Source organism: Danio aesculapii, chromosome 3, assembly GCF_903798145.1.
Source record: "Danio aesculapii chromosome 3, fDanAes4.1, whole genome shotgun sequence".
NCBI lineage: Eukaryota > Metazoa > Chordata > Actinopteri > Cypriniformes > Danionidae > Danio > Danio aesculapii.
The window spans coordinates 17,066,594-17,092,625 of record NC_079437.1 but is presented as its reverse complement, the minus strand read 5'-3'; the positions used below and the strand labels follow the sequence as shown (position 1 = coordinate 17,092,625).

Below are 26,032 nucleotides of genomic sequence, written 5' to 3'. Positions count from 1 at the left end.
ATGATGATGATGGTGATGACGACCTCTAGCGGCAACGGAGAAGTCTGTCAGTTTTGGACCAAGACGTTATAAACAAAGTAAGGATTTTTGGAAGACAAAAAGTATGTTGTCAGTAGTTTCGTTTCAGTTTTGTTGTTAATTAGCTAAAACAAACATATAATTCCAGTCAATGTACTGTATATACAGTTGCTCAGGGAGCAAATGTGTATTGTTTTGGAAATGAAGGCACATATCCTTAATTTTGTGATTTTGGCCGGTATCCCCCCTATATAACAACGATTATCTCTTACATTATTAAAGTCTTTTTTCAGGTTAGTGGAAAGAAAACAACCAAAATACGCGTTTAATTCATACATATCTGCATCTGCCGTTTTCAACTGCTGTACACCTCTTTAGTAGCCATTTTCTTCAAAGTAATGTATTTCTTGTGCAATAATTCAGAAATCATCACTTTAGTAGTTTTCAGATCATGATACACCAAACATTTACAGTTTTACAATAATTTATTTTAGAAAAGTGTTTAATCTAAGAAATTTATTTAATATGTTATCAGATAATTGCATGGTTTATGGTGCTGAAATCAATGCAAATAACAACAGCAGTATATCTGCTTTACACAAATTACAGCTATTTTGAACAATGAATACATTTTAACAACATATCTTTAAAGGTTATGATAGTTCACCCCCCCCCCCCCCCCCCCCCCCCCCCCCCCCCAAAAAAAAAAATCTCTTTTCATTGTTGCACCATTACGTTGTTTTTTTCTCTGTTGAACTCAGAAGAAGATATTTTGAAGAATGCTGAAAACATTCTTCACAGTGCAGTGTTGACTATTTGTTTTTTCTGGTGGCTGAGAGAGCTTAACGAGCTACAATTTAAGAAAAAAAAAAACGCCAGCAAACTGAGAAAAGTTAATCTGTTTGACAGCAAATGTTTAAACACAAACACAAACACATTTTAAAACAACACAAACAATTGAATAAAATGTCCTGCTTTTTCTTACAACACAAACAATTTATGAAAACCCACTGCATTTTCTCACAACACTTTACAATAGCATGGAACTCAATGAAAATATTTCAAGTGGGTCCTAAAACATGACGAACCCGGCTATTTAGGTTATGGTTATTTAGGCTAATGAAATACAAAAGACAAGGGAATCAGAATGTTAAAATAAACAAACATAAACTCACCTCTCAGAGATCACCTACAATTTTACTGAGCAGTCATGGCACAGCGGTGTCCATCATGTTTTTGGGCCCCCTTGAAACATTTCCGTTGTGTTCCGATGTTTTTGCAAGTGTAAGAAAATGCATTGTGTTTTTTAAATGTGTTTGCATTGTGAGGATTTGCAGCTTGATGTTTTCTTAATTTGCTGGTGTTTTTTGTAATTGCATGTGATTTCTTAAATTGCAGCACGTTAAGCTCTCGGCCACTGTAATTTTTCCTATGAAAATTAATAATTTTCAGTTTTCCAGCATTCTTCGAAATATCTTCTTTTGTGTTCAACATAGAAAAGAAACTCATATAGGTTTGGATCCATTTAAGGAAGAGTAAATTAAAAAATTGGGTGAACTATCCCTTTAATACAGTTTCAAATGGACCCTTTTCACATTTCCAGATTTCTCAGTAGCGGAAGTCGTCATAGTTGGGTAAACTTAGTGTGAAGTGACTGGGAGAGTACGACAACATATTTTTTTACAAGCCTATTTGCTGAAATAATATAAGAAAAACTGAATAATGGTGTTATCAAGACATTCAGTCAAATGAAAAATAAAATGTGTGGGACAGCAAAAAGAGAGTAACATCAAATTTACTGTCCTGTCTATAGATGCTGCATTACAAATGCCTCACATAAGCAGTATGTTGATGCAAAGATGATATAATACATATGTAAATACATTTATATATATTAAAAACGTTTAAGGATTTCAGATGCTTATGCCTGTTAAATGCGTCACAACAGTCTTGTGAAAAGGGTCTAATATTAATGACCATACATAAATTGTTAAACACTTGTGACAGGAAGGTCATCAACAGACATGTTGCAATTTTGGGTAAACCAATAGCCATATAGCATATTGCATCACATTTCAGCCGTAAAAATAGCAGTACAAAAGTGAACATGACAGATTTTTAAATTATGCAAAAATTCCTCTAGGTTGAGGTTTTCCCAAAACAGAAGCTTTCAGGTTTTCAGGAAGATGTAGGTTTTGTTGATGAGCAGGTCAGGAATTGATTAGGGCATTTGCTTTCCTTTACTCATCAAGATTTTGGTAAACATCTTTATTAGGCTGCACGTTTTCATGACCTTTGGGCTATAGTGAAGATTGAAAATATAAGTTACAGTTAGCACAGAAATTATGGAAAACTCCTTCTTTCAAAAATTATACATTTGCGAAATAAAATTCATACATGCACAGCAGAGTTCCCATTTACAAAATCCAATTTGTAAATACAAATAATTACAACACACGATTTGTGACGTAGAAGTCAACTTTGAAGTAGAACTTCAAAGTAAAAATTTGGTTTGATTTGGATTTTTGATTTTGAAAAATAGATTTTTGAATTGTGTTTTGAATTTACGAATTGGATTTGTGTATTCGTGAATCAAGTTTTAAATTGACAGACTGAATTTGTGTATTTTTGAATCGTGTCTTGAATTGAGTAAATGGATTTGCGAATTTTTGAATTGATGAATTGGATTTGTGTATTTTTAAATCATGTTTTGAATTGATGAATTGGATTTGTGTATTTTTGAGACGTGTCTTGAACTTATGAATTGGATTCGTGTATTTTTGAATCGTGTTTTGAATTGAGTAAATGGATTTGCGTATTTTTGAATTGATGAATTGAATTTGTGTATTTTTAAATCATGTTTTGAATTGATGAATTGGATTTGTGTATTTTTGAATCGTGTTTTGAATTGATGAATTGGATTTGTGTATTTTTAAATCGTGTTTTGAATTGATGAATTGGATTTGTGTATTTTTGAATCGTGTTTTGAACTTAGGAATTGGATTTGTGTATTTTTAAATCGTGTTTTGAATTGACGAACTGGAATTGGTTTGTACGAATTGTGTTTTGTGAAAATGTTTTGTGGATGTATGAATTTTATTTTGTAAATGTATTTTTTTTTTTAGACTGATCTGGCTCCATACTCAAACAAAAGGACGCTCAGCACAAACAAATGATGTGCATTTTCTCAAAGTCTGCATGCGTTGTTTTAAAAGAAGAGTCTGCAAACCTTGTCTTGGGGATCTTTGTGCGTCTGTATTTTGCCATGTTTTGGTAAGTTCCTCTTGTACAGTTCTTGCACCACTCCACTGAAAAGCACTTGCTTAGAAAAATCCTCCTTAAAAGACAAACAGTTGTTGATATTAAGCAGTGCAGATGATTTCAACATTGAAAATGTTGAAATGTTTCTTGAGCAGCAAATCATCGTATATGTAAATAGATTTTTAAAGTACCGTTTGTCATGATGTAAATCACAGCAATAAATTACATTTTCAAAAATACTTGTATAGAACATTATTTACAATTGGAATAATATAATACTGCATTGTTAGTTTCTTTGACAATTTTTTCTTGCAGGTTTGTCAAGCATTTTTTTTCAAAAGCATTATAAAATCAGACCAATCCGATAGTTTAGAGATTTAAAAAATATATATTTTTATTATTTAATATTTGTTTTATCATTTATTTTATAGATTATTTTACTTTATGTCATTATACAGAACAGAAATAATACCTTGTTTTCATTTTTGCCCAATCTTCTTTTGAAGACTGATTTGAACTGTCCGGTCTGTGGATTAAAATATACATTCATACAAAAAATTATTGAATTTCTGTTGAACACCACTGGCCAAATGTTTGGAAAATTACAGTTTTTGACATGCTTTTCAAAACAACTGCACTGCTTTATATATTTGTGAAAACTGTGATGTTTAAATATTCAGAAATAAGTACATTTCCCTTTTTTTTTTACAATAATATGAAGTAAAAAAAAGTTTTCAACATTGATAAAAAAAAATCTGTATTAAAGACTGAATACCCATGATAATTGATTTATTGATACTATTAAGATTGCTTATAATAGAGCAGCAAATCAACATGTTAAAATGATTTCTAAAGGGTGTTGTGACTATATAATAACAATTGACCAATAGCTTCGCACTTTAACATGCGTTATGTGTTTTCAATACACAATTTTATATGCATTTATTAAATTACATTTTCAAATGTGAACTCAGGGTGCCACAGTGGCTCAGTAGTTAGCACTGTCACCTAACCGCAAGAAGATCGCTAGTTCAAGTCCCAGCTTTTGCCAGTTGGCATTTCTGTGTGGAGTTTGCATGTTCTCCCAGTGTTAGCGTAGGCTTCCTCAGAGTGCTCCGGTTTCCCCCCCACAGTCCAAAGACATGGTGAATTGAGTAAGCTAAATTGGCTGTAGTGGATGAGTGTGTGTGTGTTTGAATGTCAGAGTGTATGGGTGTTTCCCAGTACTGGGTTGCAGCTAGAAGGGCATCTGCTGCGTAAAACATATTCCAGAATAACAGGTGGTTCATTCCACTGTGGCTTTGTGAAAGCTGAGTGTAAGTTAAGGGGGTTCAGAACAGGGGTGTATTATACCTTGAACAGTACCTTTATGCAAATGAGGATTCCAAGGATGAGCAAACTGTACACTGATAGCAGGACTAGCAGTGCAAACAGCAGTACTTGTCCAGTGGTAAAGCCTTGCTCTGGATAAAAAAACACATCTTTTTTTATAACAAGAATATTCAAATAATGTGCTGATTTCTTTTTTCTATGTCCCACGAAGTGTTCCATGAAATATGGGAGCAATTGTTTTAAACTGTAAACAATTAGGAAGTTTAAAAAAAACTGGAGCTGTTCTCATTTCCCTTACAGTTCAACCAAATATTAAAAGGACATTTAAAACTTCAATTGAATAACCCCAGGAACTTAAAGCAAGTCTTTCTGCAGAAATGGATTTGTTGAATATTACTGAACTGTAACAAAGACAGTGTAAAAATAAACTGGAGGAACAGTGAACTCAAAAGAGCTTTGGCCACATATTTGTGATACAAATTTCACGTAAAAACACCAGGCATAATGTCATAACAGATAAACAATAAAACACAAAGGAAAATATATGGTGACTCAGCTTTCACTGCACTGTAACAAATGTAGGACAAAAAGTCGCTACAAATAATGTTATGTTGCTTTAACATATTTTAAAACGTTAGTCATGTTTCAACTAAATTTTTTAACTTATACAAAGTGTGACTAAATATTTTTAGTCAGTTTGATTGATGTAAGTTGAAATGACTATAAAAGTTCATTTGATTCAGCTAAATTTAAGGCAGCTGAAATTGTTTTACAGTGTACAGATATGGATTATTTGTAATTAGGGCTCTGTGATTAACCGGACTAAATTTACAGCCGCGATTAATGATTGTCCTGCACATCTTGCCAGTGATGATCAGTTCTATGATCAGTAGTAATGCTCCGATAAGCCAGAGGGCGCTCTCACACTGAATCTACAAACACCCATGAAGAAGAAATCCAGGAAATTCCCATAGCATTGCATTATAAACAGAAGATTTAACAGCGTTCCTTGATTCAGCATGACTAATAAACACACGACACGACTAAGGAATTGTCTCACACAATTTATTTCAGACACTCGACTCGACTGAAGTTACAAAGTGTGTTTGGAGTAAAAATGTTATTATAAGTTGTCATCTCATGTGCTTTCAGATGTAGCAGCATTTACCCGCAGTTCACTGAAAAGCTATGCAGACTCCAGTCATTATCACAGAATGATTATATCCATTTCATTATTAAATTGATTTGGTGATTCTGTGATTCTGTAAATATGATTCTGTAAATGCTGCTCCATCTGAAAGCACATGGTGGAGGTTTACAATATCTGGCTTTACTGACAAAATGCAGATGAATATCACCTTCAATTAACTGTCCAAAATCTTATACTTAGTTCCAGTTCTTTAAAAAGAAACTCCTCAAGCTGGAAGTGCAACACATAGTTTGAAACACATCAGGAAACAATAGGACAGTTCTTACCTGAGACTTTGAGAGTGGTTCCCTTTCCAATGGCCTGCGCCCCTTCATTTGTGTGCCCCAGCAGAGCCGCGGCACAATAATAAACCCCACAGTCTGCTTTTGACAGAGACTGGATTGTCAGATCCCCCTGATTCAGGGTGAACTTCAGTGGCTGACTGCTCAGATTTATCTGATCGTGCGAATCTTTCTTGAACACAAACCAGGAGATTTGAGGCTTGAGATTCAGGCAGGATGTGTTGACGAAGCAGGGAATGGAGACAGATTGTTGCTCAGTTTTTCTTATCAGCCTCTTTGACTGTTGGACATCAACCTTACATTCGTTCGCTGTGGAAATTCACATTTTAATGTTAACATTAACACCAAACATTTAAGAGCAGACAAAACATTTAAAACTGTTGTAAATTTACTGTAAACCAAGGCTTGACTTGGCTTATTGCCAAAATAAACCAAAGCAAAACATAAAAAAGTCTCTGGTTGTGTCTGAAATGGCCTCCTACTCAAGTAGGTACTATATTTAAATTGCATTTACTACACAACCTTTAGAAAAGTGTGTTCTATATAGGCATGGGCCGGTATAAGATTCTGATGGTATGATAACCTTGGATACAAATATCACAGTTTCACGGTATCACAGTATTGTGATTACTGCTCTAATGTATATTCTTTTTAAATGTCTGGGTAAAAAACAACACATTTTTCCTCTTTTAAAACATTATATTTTATTTTTTGAAATATTTAACATATTTTGGAGCAGTAAACAAGTCAGGCTAGATAATTCAAATAAATCATTGACCTCCGATGTCTTCATTTGTTTCCAAACCACTGATTTCTTTACAATTTAAAACGGCATCTTTGGATATCTTTTCTGCTGAGGACATCTACAATCTTACACATACCTTAGGAACAGTATTACAGAAAATTTTGGTGGTTTTAAAACCTCGACTTTTCCATACCGCGATATACCTTGAAAACAGTTATCGTCCCACGCCTAGTTCTATATAGTATGATTGTGAGTAGTATGAATGGAATTTGAATGTTCTACATCCGCATTAGTCATTGTCACATGACCTACCCACGTCTGTTTAGTCGCTTCACTCCCATTCATGAATTCTCTTGTGTAGCATCAAAGGGCAGGATTGGAGGTGAACTACAGAATCTCGCTGGATATAGTAGGTCATCCGGGAGCTTCTCACGTATTGTTTTTCGAATACTATGAATTCTGACATTCTACTCACAATGCATACTGATTTTAACATGCTATATAGTAGGGACGTATGCGATTTCAGACACAGCCTCACTACAAATAATAGAATGGTTGCCCAGCAACAATAACGTATATAGACCTTTTTCTTGGCTGCTGCATAGAAGGTGCCATAGCGACCAGCGTCTTCCGGTAAAATGTTCAGAACTTCCGTTTACAGCGTTGTCAACTGGTAATTTGCGATCCGAAAATGGGTTTCAATAGCATTTTGAGTGGATTACGGAGTGTTTTGTGACACACAACTTTGAAAGGTGTGTGTTAAAGCCTTTATAATCTGTCAGATGAAGTTCAAGCGGGAGAGAAAAACATTCTCCTAGTTCACATGTCTGCCGTCAGAAATAGTGTGTGTTCCCGACCAATCAGCTAATATTTTTTAATAATATTATATTACAAAAATTACAAATAAAAGTCAGTGACTGATACTCTGCTAGCTGATGTGCATTAATTCCAAACATTAAAAGCAAATAAAATAGATTAAAACTATCGTTTCAAAGCGGTCCAAATGTGACTGTTTATACGCATCAGCTGCCGACCGGAAGTTCTTAGCATTCAGGGAAATAAATGACCAAACTATCAAATAGTAGCAGTAATGAGTACAACCGCATTAACCATTGGGAGACAACATAATCACTTACATAGGAGAATTTTGCTTGCATAGTCCATAATTCATAAAGTAATGCAACCTTAGTGCCTGATAGCTCCTCCCCTTCTGTTACACGAGCAAATATGTGTCTATTAAAGTACATCATCTGGGTATTTTAAGTGCCCTTTTCTGTTTTTAGAATGTTCTGTGTAAATGCATACTTACACTATTTATACTACAAAATGGCGTAGTGTGGGATTTGGGACACATTTCTTTGTTGAGAATCAAGGACTGAAATTATGATTTTAAGAAATTATGACTATGCGCCACGGTGGCTCAGTGGTTAACACTGTCGCCTTACAGCAAGAAGGTCGGTGGTTTGAGTCCTGGCTGGGTCAGTTGGCATTTCTGTGTGGAGTTTGCATGTTCTTGCCACGTTGGCATGGGTTTCCTCCAGGTGCTCCCGTTTTCCCACTGGAGTTTTGGGTTTCCAGTTTGAATGTGAGAGTGTATGAGTGTTTGGGTTGTGGCTGGAAGGGCATCTGCTAAATAAATCATATGCTGGAATAGTTGGTGGTTCATTCCGCTGTGGCGACCTCTAAAATAGAGACTAAGCCCAAGGAAAATTTATTAATTTATGAAATTATGACTTACAACGCCTTCGCAGCGCGTGGTGAATGCGCATGGTGAATGCATGTAACCTGAAGCGTTTGTGATGTCACAAACCCTCTCTGGCATTAAACTTTGAGCGTCTTACAATCAGAGATTTTGTTTATTCACACAACTGCATTACACATCAGCTAAAGTTTAAAATATGATACTCTAGTGCCATGATTCTCAACAGGGGGCGTCAGTGAGTTCTGTGGGGGGTCGCGTCATATTTTAAAAAAAATGTAGCAGTGGACAATTAGGAGAACGATCATGTTGCCTTATTTCATTTTAACCCCTGGTTGACCAAAAATTGGACAAATTTGTAATTCGTCCTCCACAAAAAAAGATCGAGTCTCACTGATTCGCCTTCAACGGCTAATAGTAATGACCCAAGCATACTGGACCCAGATGAGGAAGTTCCAAGCATTTTGGGTCACAGTGCTAGCAATACATGAAATGCAGGAAATACCAAGATAGTTACCTGAACTATGGTTTATCTCATAGCAAAGAGTCCCTGACCCAGCCACAGTGCATTATCTGCGACAAAGTTCTTGCTCATGAATGCATGAGGCCGTCCAGATTAATTAGACATTTGCAGACGACTCATCTCCAATTCCGCAAGTTGTACCCAATACAAGTGGCCTACTGATGTTTCGCTTTTATATTTTACACTAGGCTATTATTTGTGCATAAACATATCTACATATAGTAATAACCATAACATTTGTATGAGAACGACCTTATTTTTGTCATATCTACTAAAAACTTAAATGAGTAATAATATCGATAAATGTGGAGGGGGGCTTATAATATTTTCCAGCGGAAAAGGGGGTTACAGACAAAAAAGGTTGGGAACCACTGCCATAGTGGACCACCCCTTTAAACACCCTGAAATGATAATGATGAGCTGATACTAACATTTGCCTGCTCACATGTGAGGTTTGAGTTCATGGTCATGATTTCAACACCACCTTGCATTGACTGACTTGGACAGTCTTTGTGATTCTTCTTACGCTAGGGTCTCGTTTTAGGATCCTTTACCATAATGTCTGCTTAACTTCATCTTTTGTAAGTTTAATGTGTAGTGAAATTTGCTGTGTATGTTTATAATGAGGCAACAAAATCAGTGCATTTAATGGTTTCTTTAAAATGATTTCTTCTTAACTTGATTTTATTCACGTATGTATTTATATCTATTTTTTTTGCCCTGCTGCCCCAGACAGCAATGCGAGTTACATCTTGTTTTATGGCCAATTTTTATGTAAAAAGCAACCTGCTTAATAATTATAGACATCATCAATAAATGATTGTATATATAGATCACTGTTTTAAGCAATAAAAAACACACTCAGGGGGGAAATATGACCAGTACGAGCATAACACTCTTTTGTTATTTTGCTTTGCTTCTGTTATCCTCATTTGCAAGTCGCTTTGCATAAAGCATCTGATCTGCTATAAATAAATAAATAAATGTAAAGATAAAGATGCGTGATATTTCGCTAAAAGCCGAATCTCTGCTCACCTGAGTTGAAAGTTAGGAATATGATGATGATGGTGAAGAGCAAAAAGAAGTTCATGATTCCACAGGACTTTGTGGCTACTCTTCCTTTCATTAATGTCTGTTTTTGATTGTTTTCAATCTCGCTAGACAACGGAAACAAAGTTATCTCGCCTGAAACAGAAATGACAAACCACATGTAAAAATGAGAAGTAAGACAGGCCCTCCCCTCACTTCTTCCTTCCTTGTGAGAGAGTGTTTGTCACTATTTACTGCTACACCAGACTAACGGGCTAAATATTCTACCACATATGGTTGTTGTGAGGAAAGTCATTACATTGTTTGTTTAGAAAAAAAGTCAATAGTAAATAAATAATAATAAATAGTAACATTTTTAATAGATTTCTTTCACATGAAATGCCATCCAGAGTAAAACAATATATTTACATAGAGTATCTGTCTGTGGTTCAAATGTATTCAAATTTGATTGCATGACCTAGATTTTAAAACAGCCATTATTAATAATGAAACTGCATACAATTACAACAGAAGAAAAATAATCTACATTTGTAGTAAATAAACTAATAACAAAATAATTATACATTTTCCTTATGTGCTGTTGTGGATGTTTTCATCCACCCTGGGGTGATTTTGAGTCTTAATTTGGCCATTTCTTTGTCTGTATTTCAGCAAACTGATTGATTTTTGGTGATAAATCCTGACACATATTTTGGGAAAATGCTTTGCAAATTTTCTAAAATTCAATAATACACTCTGCTGTTATGTTGGTGGCTGTTTTTGCCCCTTTGACTTCCATTATATTGACATTTTCCAATAGTATCTGGATGCAGCCTTTATGATGCAAGCTGAGATAGCGTCTAGTGACATCACTGTGAGGGTTAGGGCTGGGGTTAGGCCTCTCATATTTTTAAATGACAAAGCCATGACAGCAAATTATCATGCGTTCTTGCCTGCTGCTGGTATTCCCTGTTGGGATGAGGTAGAATGAATCGTTTTTACTATTTTAATTAGTCATTTTACAATTGCCGTGTAAAAAAGCTTAGCTTCTTGACTTAAGATTATATGGTTATATGGTGTGTGTGTGTGTGTGTGTGTGTGTGTGTGTGTGTGTGTGTGTGTGGTGTGTGTGGTGTGTGTGTGTGTGAGAGAGGCCTTTGCGCACTTGATATGTTTGAGAAAATAAATAATAACAAGCTCAGTTTTAGAACATAATAAACATTAATTCATTCGTTCATTTTCCTTCGACTTAGTCCCCTTATTGATCAAGGGTTGACACAGCGAAATGAACCGACAACTTTTCCAGCATATGTTTTGCACATAGGATGCCCTTCTAGTACTAGGAAACATCCATACACACTTATTCACACTCATACACTACAGCCAATTTTAGTTTATTCAAATCACATGTAGTGCATGCCTTTGGATTGGCGGGAAACCGGAGCACCCGGAGAAAACCCACATGAACATATAGGGAGAACATGCAAACTCCACACTGAAACGCCAACTGACCCAGCCGGGACTCAAACCAGCGACCTTCTTGATGTGAGGCGACAGCGCTAACCACTGAGCCACCGTGTCACCCCATAATAAACATAGTAAGTGTATTTATGCACACACTGTAATTTGCTGTTTAACGTCTTTGCACAGGCCCATCTAAAGGGTTAATGGCGCCAACTGATGGACAACAGTAAAAAGAAAATAAATAAAATGTACCTCTTTCCAACAGGGAAAACCACCAACAATAAAGATTGCATGATTATATGGTGTCATGGCTTTGCAGTCAAAAATGTGCTTATAAAGGAAGTCAGTGGGGGCCAGTGTTGGCAGATATAGCTGACTTTTTCCAGCCCAAGCTGTCCAAAACCCACCCAAACGCACAAAAAAAAACAGCCAAAATGTTAGATATTTTATTTCATTTGAATTGATTTGAATGAAAATTAACCTAGTTACTTTAACTGTCATCATTTTTTCACCATATAAAAACCAACACCAGCAGTCACACAGAAACCACAACATAACCGGATCCCATCGAAACACTGCCCCTACTCACCCACACACTGCACTTAATGTTTTGTACATTTCACTACCTATTAGATTATGTTTTACTTTCGAAATGGGGTATAAATTCATCCCATTGAGCGTTTTAAATTCTTTTGGACATAATTAAGTGCTGCTCGTCAATCAGAGAACACTACTATGTTTGTTCTTGCTATCAATTGCGTAAAAAAAAATGTATCGTTAAGTGTTATGATAAACCGCTGCGAGTTTAACTGCAGGCGCTGTGTGATGCGCATGCATGGGAGTCAGATTTGACTGGGGAGTCAGATTTTAATACAACTTTTCTTCACCTCCTCTTGCGGGTGGCCCTATGCACATTGCACTGTACACTGGTCACTACTAACTGAATGGAGTAGGAGCACAGTTATATTTTGTTAAATAGGTTGCATATAAGTTTCAAAACCGCCCAAATTTAGTCAACCCGTACATTACTGCATTTTTTACCTGCACAATAAAATTCAAAACCAGCCAATCTGGCAACACTGATGGGGGCAAAACAGCCACCAACATAAGGACAGGGTAGTCAATTTAAACAGTAAACAAGGGATATTCATAAAAATCAGTGGTGTACAGTAACAAATTACAAATACTCAAATTACTGTAACTGAGTAGTTTTTTTCAGGAATTGTAATTTACCAAGTAGTTTTAAAATGTGTACCTTTTAGTACATTTTTATTGCAGTATTGGTACTTTTACTCCGCTACTGTAGAGTCTGTTTAAACTGGTTGATGGATGTATGATGTCTGAAATGGCCTTAAACAATCACTAAATGCACTGCAGAATGTTACTTTTTACACACATACATGCACAAATTGCATGTAAACGCATTAGACTTTCATAGTATCACAACCCTTGAGTACTTTTAAAAGCGCTACTTTTTACTCGTACTTTGATTAATATTTACAACAGGTATTTTTACTCTACTTGCACTACATTTTTGGCCAAGTAATGGTACTTTTACTTGAGTAAGATTTTCCAGTACTCTTTCCACCACTGATAACAATACATCTATTTTTACAAATAACAATTGAAGTGTATATTTATACATAACATGGTACTTCTCAGCAGAAATACACACTTAAAAACGGCACAGAACACAAAACAAAACTTAGCATTTTAAGATTTTTCGTGATATTTCAGCGGGCGTGGCCAGACTCGACGCGTCGCTCCGCATACAACTACTTTTCCCAGCATTCATTGCGGGTTCGCAGTTGGCCACGTCACGTCCACCGGCCACGTCGCCCCTCGTTCGCCATATTTCGTGGAGGAATGATCTGGAGGAGAGCGGCACTGAGCCGGTTTACACATCTCACACTCACCGCGAGCTCTCTTCACCGCAACTGAAAGCCGCCCGAGAGGGAATAAAACACCATGAATATCTTTCGGCTGACCGGGGATCTGTCTCATCTCGCCGCCATCATCATCCTGCTGCTCAAGATATGGAAGAGCAGGTCCTGCGCAGGTCAGAGCAACTCAAAAACCCAAAATATAGCATTTCCTCACATTTCTCTGATTTAAAGTGTGTGTTTTTGAAACAGAGAAAAGACTGTAGACTGAAATCAGCTGTCCTCAAAGCTCTCGTGATCTTTTTAATGCAAACACGAAGCGATAAATGAAGTTCCATTTGTGTAGCATGAAAGCTAGTAGGTTAGCTTGAGTTATAAGCTGATGAAGCTTTGTCAGTTGGTTTAATTGAAACGTAAATTGGGAGTTAAACAGACTGAATATGGATTTGAGACGTTGAATTTAACGTGTTTTGACCGCTAATGTTGTGCAAATATGTGACTGCCTTTATGTTCTTGCTGAAATGACAGAAATGGCTAAAAACTTCAGGCCTAGTTACTAATTGCAGATCAGTTATCAGTGTACATCAAATCAGATCAAATATCAGTTATTTTGCATATCTATCTATCTGTCTATCTGTCTGTCTGTCTAATCAATCTCGTCATCAACCTTATTACTCTTAGTATGCAGAAGGCATGTTGCATTTTCAATTTTTTGCATTGTGAGAGAAAAATGTGCATTTTATTGTGTTGAAAGTAAAGTTCGTCCATGTCAAATTATTTATGCAAATCCAAAGTGCATTGCGTTACTTGGATTGACGTGGCAGGTCGGTTGTCTTAGGAATCCTCATGGACTGACATCAAACTTGCTCTGAGAACTTAAATGCAACTCTTTTGCAATGTTTACTGTGGGTTTAAAGGGATGGTTCACCCTAAAATGAACCCTGGACTGTTTCCAAACCTTTATGATTTCACTACAGCAGATATTTTGAGGAATGTTGGAAACCAATAACTACTCGCTTCCATATTAGGAAAAACAAATACTATGCAGCATTTCTTCTAGCATTCTTCAATATCTATCTATCTATCTATCTATCTATCTATCTATCTATCTATCTATCTATCTATCTATCTATCTATCTATCTATCTAAATTTGTGTGTATTTAACTGAAGAAAGAAATGTAAATATTTGAAACAAGTAAAGGGTGAGTAAACGATAACAATTAGTTTTTTTGGTGAATTACTGTATATCTCTTTAAGTGAAATATTTTGTGTCCTCAGGTATCTCTGGGAAGAGTCAGATACTCTTCGCCTTGGTGTTCACCACAAGATACCTGGATCTCCTGACGTCCTTTATTTCTCTTTATAACACTAGCATGAAGGTAAACCGATTAAATGAACATTTACATGCACACATTAATATATTTGGTTGCTAAATCAATGATTTGCCACATGTGAGTAAGCAGTTTATTTGTATATTGATCTTTTATGTGTAATCAATGTTTTGTGTCTGTTCTGTGAATCAGATCATCTACATTGGATGTGCCTATGCTACCGTCTACCTGATCTATGCAAAGTTCAGGGCGACCTATGATGGGAACCACGACACTTTCAGAGCAGAGTTTCTGGTGGTTCCAGTGGGAGGTCTCGCCTTTTTGGTCAACCATGACTTCTCTCCACTGGAGGTGATTATTAGACTCTGGACATTTGGTGATTTGACTATCAGAATGTGTTTAGACTAGGGCTGCACGATATTGGAAAACTCTGATATTGTGATATTTTTATCTATCTGCAATAAATATTGCGACATGAATACAGTTTCATAAGATAGTTTGATGATTTTAAGTGTATTCAGGTACAGAAATTAAATAATCGCAATGCAAATAGATGCTTTTCTTACTTTGCTTTCTCATTTATAGTCCAAATATTTAAATTCTTAGACCACTTGGAGTTTTTCCTTAAAACAAGTAAAAAAATAATATTTTTTTTCCTTTGAAATTTAGATATTTGGACAAGAAACAAGAGAAAATTTCTAAGAAAGAAACTTTTTGCATTGTATAAATCCAATATAAATACAGTAGTTAAATGCAGATCTGTAGCTCCTGGTGAATGATAATTCAGACTCAACCCTGCATGTCCTGCAGTGTGACTATTGCGCATGCACACATTGCAATATCGATGCTGTAACGATATATTTTGCAGCCCTAGTTTAGACTGTGACAAACTCAGTCCTGGAGAGCTGGTGTCCTGCTTATTTTAGTTCCAACCCTATTTAAACACCCATGAACCAGCTAATCAAGCTCTTTGTAAGTATGCTAGAAACTTCCAGGCAGGAAGTTGGAGCTAAACTTTGCAGGACACCGGCCCTCCAGGACGGAGTATGGACACCCCTAATTTAATGACATGTAGATTTAAGATATTGAATTTAACGTGTTTTGACCGCAAATGTAGTGCAAGTGTGTGACTGCTTTTATATTCATGCTGAAGTGACAGAAATGGCTAAAACCTTCAGGTCTAGTTACTAATTGCACATCAGTTATCAGGCTACATCAGATCAAATATCAGTAATGATGTTTATATGTAAATATAATCTTGTTATTAACATAATTAGGCTAAACTAATATGCAGAAGACATGTAAGCATTTAAATACCTGTTACATGGTGTGTGTAACAAGTTTAGATGGCAAAAATGTTGTCAGTCACGTATAAAGAATCATTTAATGACATAAAAAGGGTCTGTCCCAGTGCAGCCTTAAAATATTCAGTAATTGTCATTTAAAATTGTTATATTTTGCTAATATGCATAAAACCGGTAGGTTTTGCTATTTGTATTATTTTAAATAAAAAAGGGAATAGTGTGAAGATTAGATATACTTTTAAATATTTTAATACGTACTGATCTTGTATAATTTGCAAAACATTTGCATAAATGTATAAAAATACATACATATTAAATGATAATGGAACAATATTTCACCTATCTTGATTTTCAATTAAACTATATGAAATATTAAAGAAGATATAAAGAAATAAAATGATTTGTATTATATGTAATTCAGTGGGATGCTGAAACCAAAATATTATTTTTGAGAGACGTGTAAGTAGGGTGTAATTTGTACGGATCACAACCCGTGTTTTGGAAAACACATGACCCGTGGATTTAATACTTTTTTTTTTTTTTTTTATACTTGTAGATTAATCCTAAATTTGTAACAATCATAGAGAGATCACCTCTCACATCATTCAAATCACATGTATGAAAGCATTTAGGCTTTTCTGTAAAATATAATGATGACGGAAGAAGTTGTTAGATTATTTGGGATCGGTTGGGTTTCTTAGGTTATTAAAGGTGTTTTATGTCACTACTTGTTTACCCTGCATGAATGCATTCAGTATGAGCTGCATGATTAATTAGTAAAAGATCGGGATCTCAACAATAACTATAAATTCTAAATGATGGTGATTTGTTTATCAATCCTTTGGATCACTGCATTCAAATCTGAAAACTCAAAAATCAAGAAAGAGATTCAGTCTTTTGTCTTTTTAGTTATGACGGTACAAACATTCAAATAACACAGAAGTACCGGGAGAACAGTTTATAGTTATATAGTCACTGATAGAGAAAATCAGTGATGTTTATGGTAAAGATTAAAATTTTACTTGACGCTCAAATGAAAGTTGTAGGTAGAAATTACATAATTTACCCAATAGGTGGCGACAACCAGCCATCAAAAATATGCCGCAGAATAATTCTTCAAAAATGATCCATCTAGCAATAAAACATTAAGTTTTATGAGTGAATAACTGAATCATTTATTGGAAATGAGACTAAAAATAAATATTGGTTGTACAAATTATAATGTTAGATTTATAGATTTAGCATTATCAGCAAAAGTTGTAGTAACAGTGAATTTTTCACACTACTGAATATTTTCTTGCAGTGATCCAAAAAATGGTACGATCCATGACTTAAAAAAAAAAAAAAAGAATCTGATCCGAACCTTAAGATTTGTGATCTGTTACACCATTATAAATGAGGCATTAAAATAAAGAAAATAAAAGATAGATATACATCTGTTGTGTACATTTTCCTTCTAAAAATATTGCTGTGGAAAAGGGTATTTAAATGAAAGGTTTATTGAAATAATAAATAGTGTTTTGTGCACATTAACCCAAGCTAAATGATTTATGATAAATTGGTCATAATTGCCAATGGTAAATATTAAATATGGAAACATAAACATCAAAGTAACCTTAGGGTGGTTTTAGCTAATTTTGGGTTTTTTCTTTATGTTGCAATAATGCAGTAACCATAAGAAATCTGTCTGCTTAAAATATTAGTACACAAAAATGAACCACCTTGGTCAGAAGTCAATGCTTAATTTTCTGATTCTCACGGCAGATTCTGTGGACTTTCTCCATCTACCTGGAGTCGGTGGCCATCCTGCCTCAGCTCTTCATGATCAGTAAGACGGGCGAGGCCGAGACCATCACCACCCACTATCTGTTCTGCCTGGGGGTTTATCGCGCTCTCTACCTCTTCAACTGGATCTGGAGGTTCTACTTTGAGGGCTTCTTTGACATGATTGCCATCGTGGCTGGAGTCGTCCAGACGATTCTCTATTGTGACTTCTTTTACCTTTACGTCACAAAAGGTAAATTTAAGTAAAATATACTTGCATCTTAGAATGGCTGTGAAATACTTTTTTTAGGGGTGATCTTGATCTGAAAACGAAGATGATACGAAAACTGATTCCATTTACTGTCATAATACATATGTAATCTGAAATTAAATTCATTTATATATATATTTATATATAAATATATATATATATATATATATATATATATATATATATATATATATATATATATATATATATATATAAAATAATTGATCAATTATTATTTTTTGATTATTCAATTTATTAATCATTTTAAAAAGCTTATTTAAGAGGCATACAATTAGGGTGTTGCACTAAAGTTGATCGTTAAAGGTGCACTAGAATGCATTGATACGTTAATACATTGTTCTTGATATCTATATAAAAGGTATGTGGTTTGAGTAAGTGCAAAGAATTTGTGTTTTCTATGAAATATTGGCAAAATTCTAGTTATATCTGACTCAAAATGGATCTACAGATGTATTTAGAGTTGTATTTTGTAGATTTAATGTGTATGACAACAAAGGCAGGAATCAATATAAACCTTTGTGTAAAAAGATGAGTTGATCAAAGTCAGTTTTTTTAGTCAATTCGACCACATGTACAGGACATACAGAGACTCTAAATTGAATTGTATTACACTCAGACCCTAGGTGGCATGAAGTGTAAACCAGTTGTGTAGATGCAAAAAGTATATATTGCAATAAAGCTTGTAAATATGATAAAGTGACTGTCTTAATAATATACAGGGAGGCAGTATGAGGTAACTAGCAGTTCAATGTTACACAAAGTGACCGATGCAGATGCTCTTGAATTTACTGGCTTCCTCAGACGTTTCTAAAGTTATTGGCATCCTTTCACTCCAGAAAAATCACAGTAAGAGCGAAGTGATATGACACGAAGTATATATGTGCATAACATGAATATATTCCACAGTTTACATGTGTTTGTTGCCTCATTACACATGTAGACAGCAAATTTCACAGTATACGTGTTAAACTAACAAAAGAGATATTTAAACAGACCTTATTCCTCTTCTGGGCTACTGAATAAACTTATAATTTGTCTTAGGATGAGCTGTAAACAGATAAGATAAGTCTCGCAGCTTGGCAGGTCTGCCTTGCCTTCGAAAAGCGCATGCTGTCATGAATAATTAAGAAGCAGGGTCTTCTCATAGGATAAGAAAACTCCGCTATGAATAATAATAATAAGAAAGCAGCAGATGAGCACTGTCACCGATTTTGATCCCACCCCAAAATTATTTTAAGCCTGGAAGATGAAATTAGCTGACAAAAGCTTAAAATGATCCAGTTTTCCCCCACAATTAAAGCTAACAGGTGCTAATGTTGTCTTAACTGATGCTCAACACACAAATCTGTTAACATTTCAAAAAGATTTACTCCAGGGTGTCTTGAACATATAAGAAAATTTGCCTTTTCTTTTTAGCAAACTTTTAAAACATTTTAACCGAAATGACTAAAACTCATATAAAACTAAAATCAAGATGAATTAAAGTTCTATATTTATAATGGTATATAGTAAAAACTATGATGGATGCTAAAATCATGCTACATTTTAGAAAGTAAAAATGACGTTAACCAAGAATTTAATTGATTTCTTTTTCCGTTTCTTTTCAGAATTTAAAACTAAAGATTTAAAAGATTTTGATTTAAGTATAATGGAAGTCTATTCTTTTTTTACAGTACATATATATATATATATATATATATATATATATATATATATATTAGGGATGCTCAAAATAATCGATTAACCGTTAACCGAAAGGGTGCGTTTGTAACCGATTAATGCTATCAGTTAAACGATTAAAATCATTATTTTATATATTTTTAGTTTGGCTGCATAAGGGGCCGATTGAATGCGCCTTTGCGTTAAGAGGGGCATCTTTTGCACGCGGCTCATCCCAGAGCAGCAGTTTGTGTTCAAGACAACTACATAGAACTTTTAAAGAGCATGGTTTCCGCTACATTCATTCTTCCATGGCGGGGACCAAAATGCATCTCGCCACGGCTACATTACCCATTCAAAACATTCAGTTATTGTTGTTGTTTTTAATAGCGGATTATAATCGCACCAAAACGTATTAAAAGGTAAGTGAATTATAACAGCGCAAACTTTTCTGTAACCGTATAGTGCTGTGCGCTATCTGTTTAACCCTTTGGCGTTACGTGCTGACTGACTGACTGACTGACAGGTGCGCGATGCGTGAGGCCAGCAAACACAACGAAGCATTTAGTTAAGATGAACACAGTTTCTATAGTTATACTTTATTTATAGATAAAGTATGAGTCTGCATATAATCACTCTATCTTGCTGGAGTTTATAGCCGTTTCACTTTACTCCAGGACGCATTAACACCGCTCTGAAGGTCTAATGGCTGTTTTAAGTTATCCAGAGCTGTATGAATTTACAAATCTTGAATATCACAATAGTATTAAATATTACGACTGTAACAACACAGACAGCAACACTTATGCACAATCGATACCAAGCTGATTCAGTCGTTTTATAAGAGGACCGCGCTTCTTCTCTTCTTTTTTCCTTGTCAACATATAAAGGCAGGTGCGCCTCGCGTTTTTGGAATGAAAAAAGCTTGTTAGCTGTGTCGGCCACTTGTTCAACTGCAAGACATACTTAACTAGGGGGACGATAACTTATAACCCGTGGCTACAGACACATTTGCCAAAGAAGCAAAATGGAAGAAGAATATTGCTGTTTGAAACAGACGTGTTGATAAAAAACCAGCGCTGATGTTGACCTGGATCTGCGTCATAAACGCAACAAATAGGCTTTACCTTTTATTTTACAGCTTATAAAGCATGTATGCACATTAATGCAATATCATATTTAAACAACAAAACTGTTTACAAAAAGTCAACATATGCGCGCGTTGTTGTCTTTTCATCACGCAGCGCGCGCACTTGAACTGCGAGGGAGAGAGAGGAAACCAATACATAATCTTTAAAATAATGATTTCTATTAAAAATGTAAAAAGGTTTTGTGATTATAATAATAACAGCGGGGCATTAAATAAATGCATATTTTCCATGGAGCGAGCGATTTGAGGAAGTCTGCTATTTTTATTTGACGGAAGACAAAAATATGATAGGAAAAAAACAGCCTATGCCGGTTATTAAAAATAATCAGTCAGTGTTTTCGATTTGCAATATAAATTAATTATTTAAGTGGAAAATAATTTAGGGCAGTCCTATTTATTTTATTCATTTTATTTAGTTTATTCTGCTCTTCTGTGCTAAACACTGCAGGTGCGTGAAAATGCTCTGTTGTCTTGTTCTATTATTAATATGCTAGCATAAAAAAATAAATCAGTATTTTAAAATGCAATATTTAATGTGTCAGACACAAAATAGACACGTCAATTTGTTTAATATAAAATTAATAGTAATCTGACCAGTTAACCGTTAATAACCGATTAATGAGCGGCGGTTGTCGGTTAGCAAAATTAACCGAAATGAGCATCCCTAATATATATATATATATATATATATATATATATATATATATATATATATATATATATATATATATATATATATATATATATATATATATATATCTTTAATATACAGCTACATTTTACAGCTTTATTTACTAGAATACCATCAGAACATTAATTTAAGTTTAAGCACTTGTTAAGCTTCAGTTTGAAAGATTTGGCTTTTAGGATTTTCTTAACATTTCTTCATCTGTTCCACAGTGCTGAAAGGAAAGAAGCTGAGTCTACCAGCCTAAAGTGCCAAAGAACAGCGAGCTGTGTCTCAATCAGACTTATAGAGGGGGCACAAGCCAATGATGCCACCGCAAGATGCCCAAGACAAAGAATGCAGAACAACACGCCACATTTATTTCTCTCCGCCTGGACACCAACTATCCCCATACAGAAACCAGGACGTTTTCGAAAACTTTTCTTCTGTCTTTAAGCATCTTGCAATTCATCTTTTTTATTGCTATCAAAACGAGAAAAAAAAAGACAAAATCTTTTCTATATGCAAGGTGTATTGAAATATTGAACAGTGTATTGTACACATTAACTTCAGTTTAATGCGCCATTTGTAAATTTGTCCATGATCGGTTCCCAGAGTGTCAAATAAGTTTGTGGTTCGGGGGGGAAAATGAAACGCGTATGTTCAATACTTCAAATAATTAAATCTCAGTCTTTCTTTTTTTAATTATTTTTTCTTTTCCCTTAGCTTCAAGTTTAGCTGCCACTTTATGGAGCCAGATCAGTCTCAAAAATAATACATTTACAAAATAGAATTCATACATCCTCAACACAATTCTAATTTACAAAATCCAGTTTGTTAGTTCAAAACATGATTCAAAAATACACATAACTAATTCGATATGGTTCAGAAATACACTAATCCGATTTGCAAATTCAAAACACGATTCGTAAATACACATCCAATTTGTAAATTCAAAAATAGGCAAAAATCCAATTCATAAATTCAAAACACAATTCAAAAGTACACAAATCCAGTTCATAAAATCAAAACACAATTCAAAAGTACACATCCAGTTCGTAAAATCAAAACGCAATTCAAAAGTACACATCCAGTTCGTAAATTCAAAACACAATTCAAAAGTACACATCCAGTTCGTAAAATCAAAACACAATTCAAAGTACACATCCAGTTCGTAAATTCAAAACACAATTCAAAAGTACCCATCCAGTTCGTAAATTCAAAACACAATTCAAAAGTACACATCCAGTTTGTAAATTCAAAACACAATTCGAAAATGCACAAATCCAGTTCGTAAAATCAAAACACAATTCAAAAATACACGTCAAATTTGTAAATTCAAAATGCGATTCAAAAATACAAAACACAATTAAAAATAGACAAATCAATTCATAAATTCAAGACACGATTCAAAAATTCACTAATCCAGTTCGTAAATTCAAAACATGATTTAAAAATGCACAAATCCTATTTGTAAATTCAAAATGCGATTTGTACATTCAAAACACTATTCAAAAATAGACAAATCCAATTCGTAGATTTAAAAATACACAAATCCAATTGGTGAATTCAAAACATGATTCATAAATAGACATCCAAGTTGTAATTTCAAAAGACGATACAAAAATACACAAATCCATTTCATGAGTTCAAAGCACGATTCATAGTATTTACAAATCCTTTTGGTGAAAATATTTATTATTTTTACTTGTGAATTTACAAATTGTGTTGGATTTACAAATTGGATATTGTAAATGTCAATTGTGCTGTGCATGTATGAATTTTATTGCGTGAATGTATTATTTTTGAGATCTGGCTCCATTCCACTTTGTTTAAAAAAATACTTATTTTCATCACATAAATGCCTTATTTTATTTCAGTTTCTGTACAGAACTACTTGTGTCAAAGTCCCCGTAATAAGAGCTGTAAATAAGAGGAAAAATCCAGCACATTTCTCCTTGTGTGACCCAACAATATTAATGACATGCTATTATTATTATTATTATTATAGTAAGGTTGTTTAAATATTTGGTTATTATCTGCAGACATCAGCTTGTTAAAATGCAGTAATTTATATGGTATAAGAACATTAAAACTAGTGGTGTGGAAACTGTCAAAGCACATTTTGGAGTGAACATGAGTTTTGTAGCGTAGTTTTTTTTTTTGACGCACTACAACTTTTCTTTTAATTTGAGCATCTCCAATGTTTTCCCCTCTCGAGTCATTCCTGTAGGGTTTACAGTTATTTTTCTAGTTTTTACATGTCTCCCAATAAATATTTTAAGGGACACTATTTTGAGTTTTTTTTTTTTTTTACATTTGTGTTATCAGTTGTCTAATTTATGTTGACAACAATAAACATTCAAGTTTTCTAATATAAACTACAAAATAAACACCTTTGGATTATTGTTTGCACAATCAAATAAAACTTTTGCAAAGTTCAAAAGGCAAATCATGCAAATATGAAAAATTATGGAAAACTTAAATAAGAAAAAATAATAAATGAAAAGAAACTGTTCAACAGTGTAATCTTTTTAAAAATAATGTTAATATTATCTCTTGGTAATCATAGTTTTAGACTCTTCATAAATAATAAATATGGAAAAGAAATGAATCAGAAAATGAGTACAGAATATATTGAAAGTACCTAATGTTTCAATAACTTGGCTGAAAATATGGTCTGTGGTTCAGCATAATTACTATATTGAAGTAAAATGAACTGTTTCTGATGTACTTACTAATATAAAATTATTACATTTGATTTGACTTCAAATTTTTCTAAACTTCTTGAGGGCAAAAGGGTAAAACCTAGCAGTTTTTAAAGATGGCTTCAAAGTAAAAAAGATTTAAAATTACAATTATGAAATGTATAAATATAGATATAAATCTTGTAAATGAAAAGTTAAATGCAAAAGTTACATAATTTTTATTTGAATATTCATTATAATATTTATTTTAATATATTTTATTATTGTTTTACCCCCTTCATTGACCAATTTCACAGTTTAAATTAATTCATTTATAAAATTCACGTGATTTAGGCTTGACTAAACATTTTGACCAATGTTTGGTTAAAATTAAGATAATATAGGATATTTTAATCAACACTTGCAACAATTTATTTTAGTGACAAATCACAAAACAATGAAAAGAAAAGTTTAAACTTCATTTTAAAACAAGTTAAATTGGCTATAGGTTATATATATATATAAATATACACACAACACTCACTGGCCACTGCAGTTCAAACCGAGCATCAGAATGGGGAAGAAAGGTGAATTAAGTGACTTTGATTGTGGTATGGTTGTTGGTGTCAGACGGGCTGGTCTGAGTATTTCAGAAACTGCTGATCTACTGGGATTTTACAATTACAATTAACACAGGCTCACCAAAAATGGACAATAGAAGATTGTAAAAATGTTGCCTGGTCTGATGAGTCTCGATTTCTGCTGCGACATTCGGATGGTAGGGTCAGAATTAGGCGTCAACAACATGAAAGCATGGATCCATAATGCCTTATATCAACGGTTCAGGCTGGTGGTGGTGGTGTAATGGTGTGGAGGATATTTTCTTGGCACACTTTGGGCCCCATTTGTACCAACTGAGCATCGTGTCAACGCTACAGCCTACCTAAGTACTGTTGCTGACCATGTTCACAGTTCACTTTATGACCACAGTGTACCCATCTTCTGATAGCTTCTTCCAGCAGGATAACCTGTCATGTCCTAAAGCGTAAATCATCTTAGACTGGTTTCTTGAACATGACAATGAGTTCACTGTACTCAAATGGCCTCCACAGTCACAAGAGCTCAATCCAATAGAGCAGCATTAGGATGTGGTGGAACAGGATATTCGCATCATGGATGTGCAGCTGACAATCGTGTCAATATAGACCAGCGTGATGCTATCATGTCAATATAGACCAAAATATGGAGCATGGACCAATAAATATATATATATATACACACACACACACACACACACACACACACACACACACACACAATACGATTGGTAATATTACAATGTTTTTTTTATTTCAAAAACAAAAAGGAACATATTACACAAAATTATGCACAAAAATAAAATACTGTCAAAAGACATAGCATACAGTGTCTTTACATTGTCATTTTAAAGATTACTAGAAGAATAAAAACATTTGTTGTAATATTTTATACATATCTTTCTTTATATTATTATTATTATTGTTTCGGTATTAAACATATGAACACAATATGCCAACATTACATATTATTACAAGTAGATGAAATAAAGCTAAATCAAATTTAGACAAAACATGTTGTGATGCTGCAGCTTACTTGTCAATTTTGAATTTACAGCTAACATTGAGTCTTGAGTTTTACGACGATTTAAAAAAAAATTATTGCTTTACGACGAATTTTCAGCGTGTGTTACGGT

At 34.2% G+C, this 26,032-nt stretch overlaps 2 protein-coding genes across 2 annotated transcripts; one reads left to right on the top strand and one right to left on the bottom strand.

Annotated features, from left to right (window-relative positions):
• Positions 1-1,566: 1,566 nt before the first annotated feature.
• si:ch211-139g16.8 (uncharacterized) lies at positions 1,567-10,257 on the bottom strand. Its single transcript, XM_056450512.1, has 6 exons — positions 10,105-10,257; positions 6,088-6,411; positions 4,645-4,742; positions 3,752-3,805; positions 3,248-3,355; positions 1,567-2,318 (listed from the first exon to the last, which is right to left on the bottom strand). The coding sequence occupies exons 1-6, from the start codon at positions 10,193-10,195 to the stop codon at positions 2,259-2,261; spliced, it is 735 nt and encodes a 244-aa protein (XP_056306487.1). The 5' UTR covers positions 10,196-10,257; the 3' UTR covers positions 1,567-2,258.
• A 3,118-nt stretch (positions 10,258-13,375) lies between these two features.
• Positions 13,376-22,318, top strand: kdelr2a (KDEL endoplasmic reticulum protein retention receptor 2a). Its single transcript, XM_056450502.1, has 5 exons — positions 13,376-13,621; positions 14,725-14,825; positions 14,970-15,128; positions 17,846-18,098; positions 21,847-22,318. Exons 1-5 carry the CDS (start codon positions 13,531-13,533, stop codon positions 21,879-21,881), a joined length of 639 nt encoding a protein of 212 aa, XP_056306477.1. The 5' UTR covers positions 13,376-13,530; the 3' UTR covers positions 21,882-22,318.
• Positions 22,319-26,032: the final 3,714 nt, after the last annotated feature.

Excerpts from the sequence above, each read along its gene's own strand:
- si:ch211-139g16.8 (XM_056450512.1), bottom strand. The coding sequence starts at position 10,195 with ATGAAAGGAAGAGTAGCCACAAAGTCCTGTGGAATCATGAACTTCTTT. Across the intron at positions 4,743-6,087 it reads AACCACTCTCAAAGTCTCAG|AGCAAGGCTTTACCACTGGA; the intron begins GTAAGAACTGTC and ends TTTTTTATCCAG. Across the intron at positions 3,356-3,751 it reads TGGGCAAAAATGAAAACAAG|GAGGATTTTTCTAAGCAAGT; the intron begins GTATTATTTCTG and ends TTGTCTTTTAAG.
- kdelr2a (XM_056450502.1), top strand. The coding sequence starts at position 13,531 with ATGAATATCTTTCGGCTGACCGGGGATCTGTCTCATCTCGCCGCCATC. Across the intron at positions 15,129-17,845 it reads ATGACTTCTCTCCACTGGAG|ATTCTGTGGACTTTCTCCAT; the intron begins GTGATTATTAGA and ends TTCTCACGGCAG. Across the intron at positions 18,099-21,846 it reads TTACCTTTACGTCACAAAAG|TGCTGAAAGGAAAGAAGCTG; the intron begins GTAAATTTAAGT and ends TCTGTTCCACAG.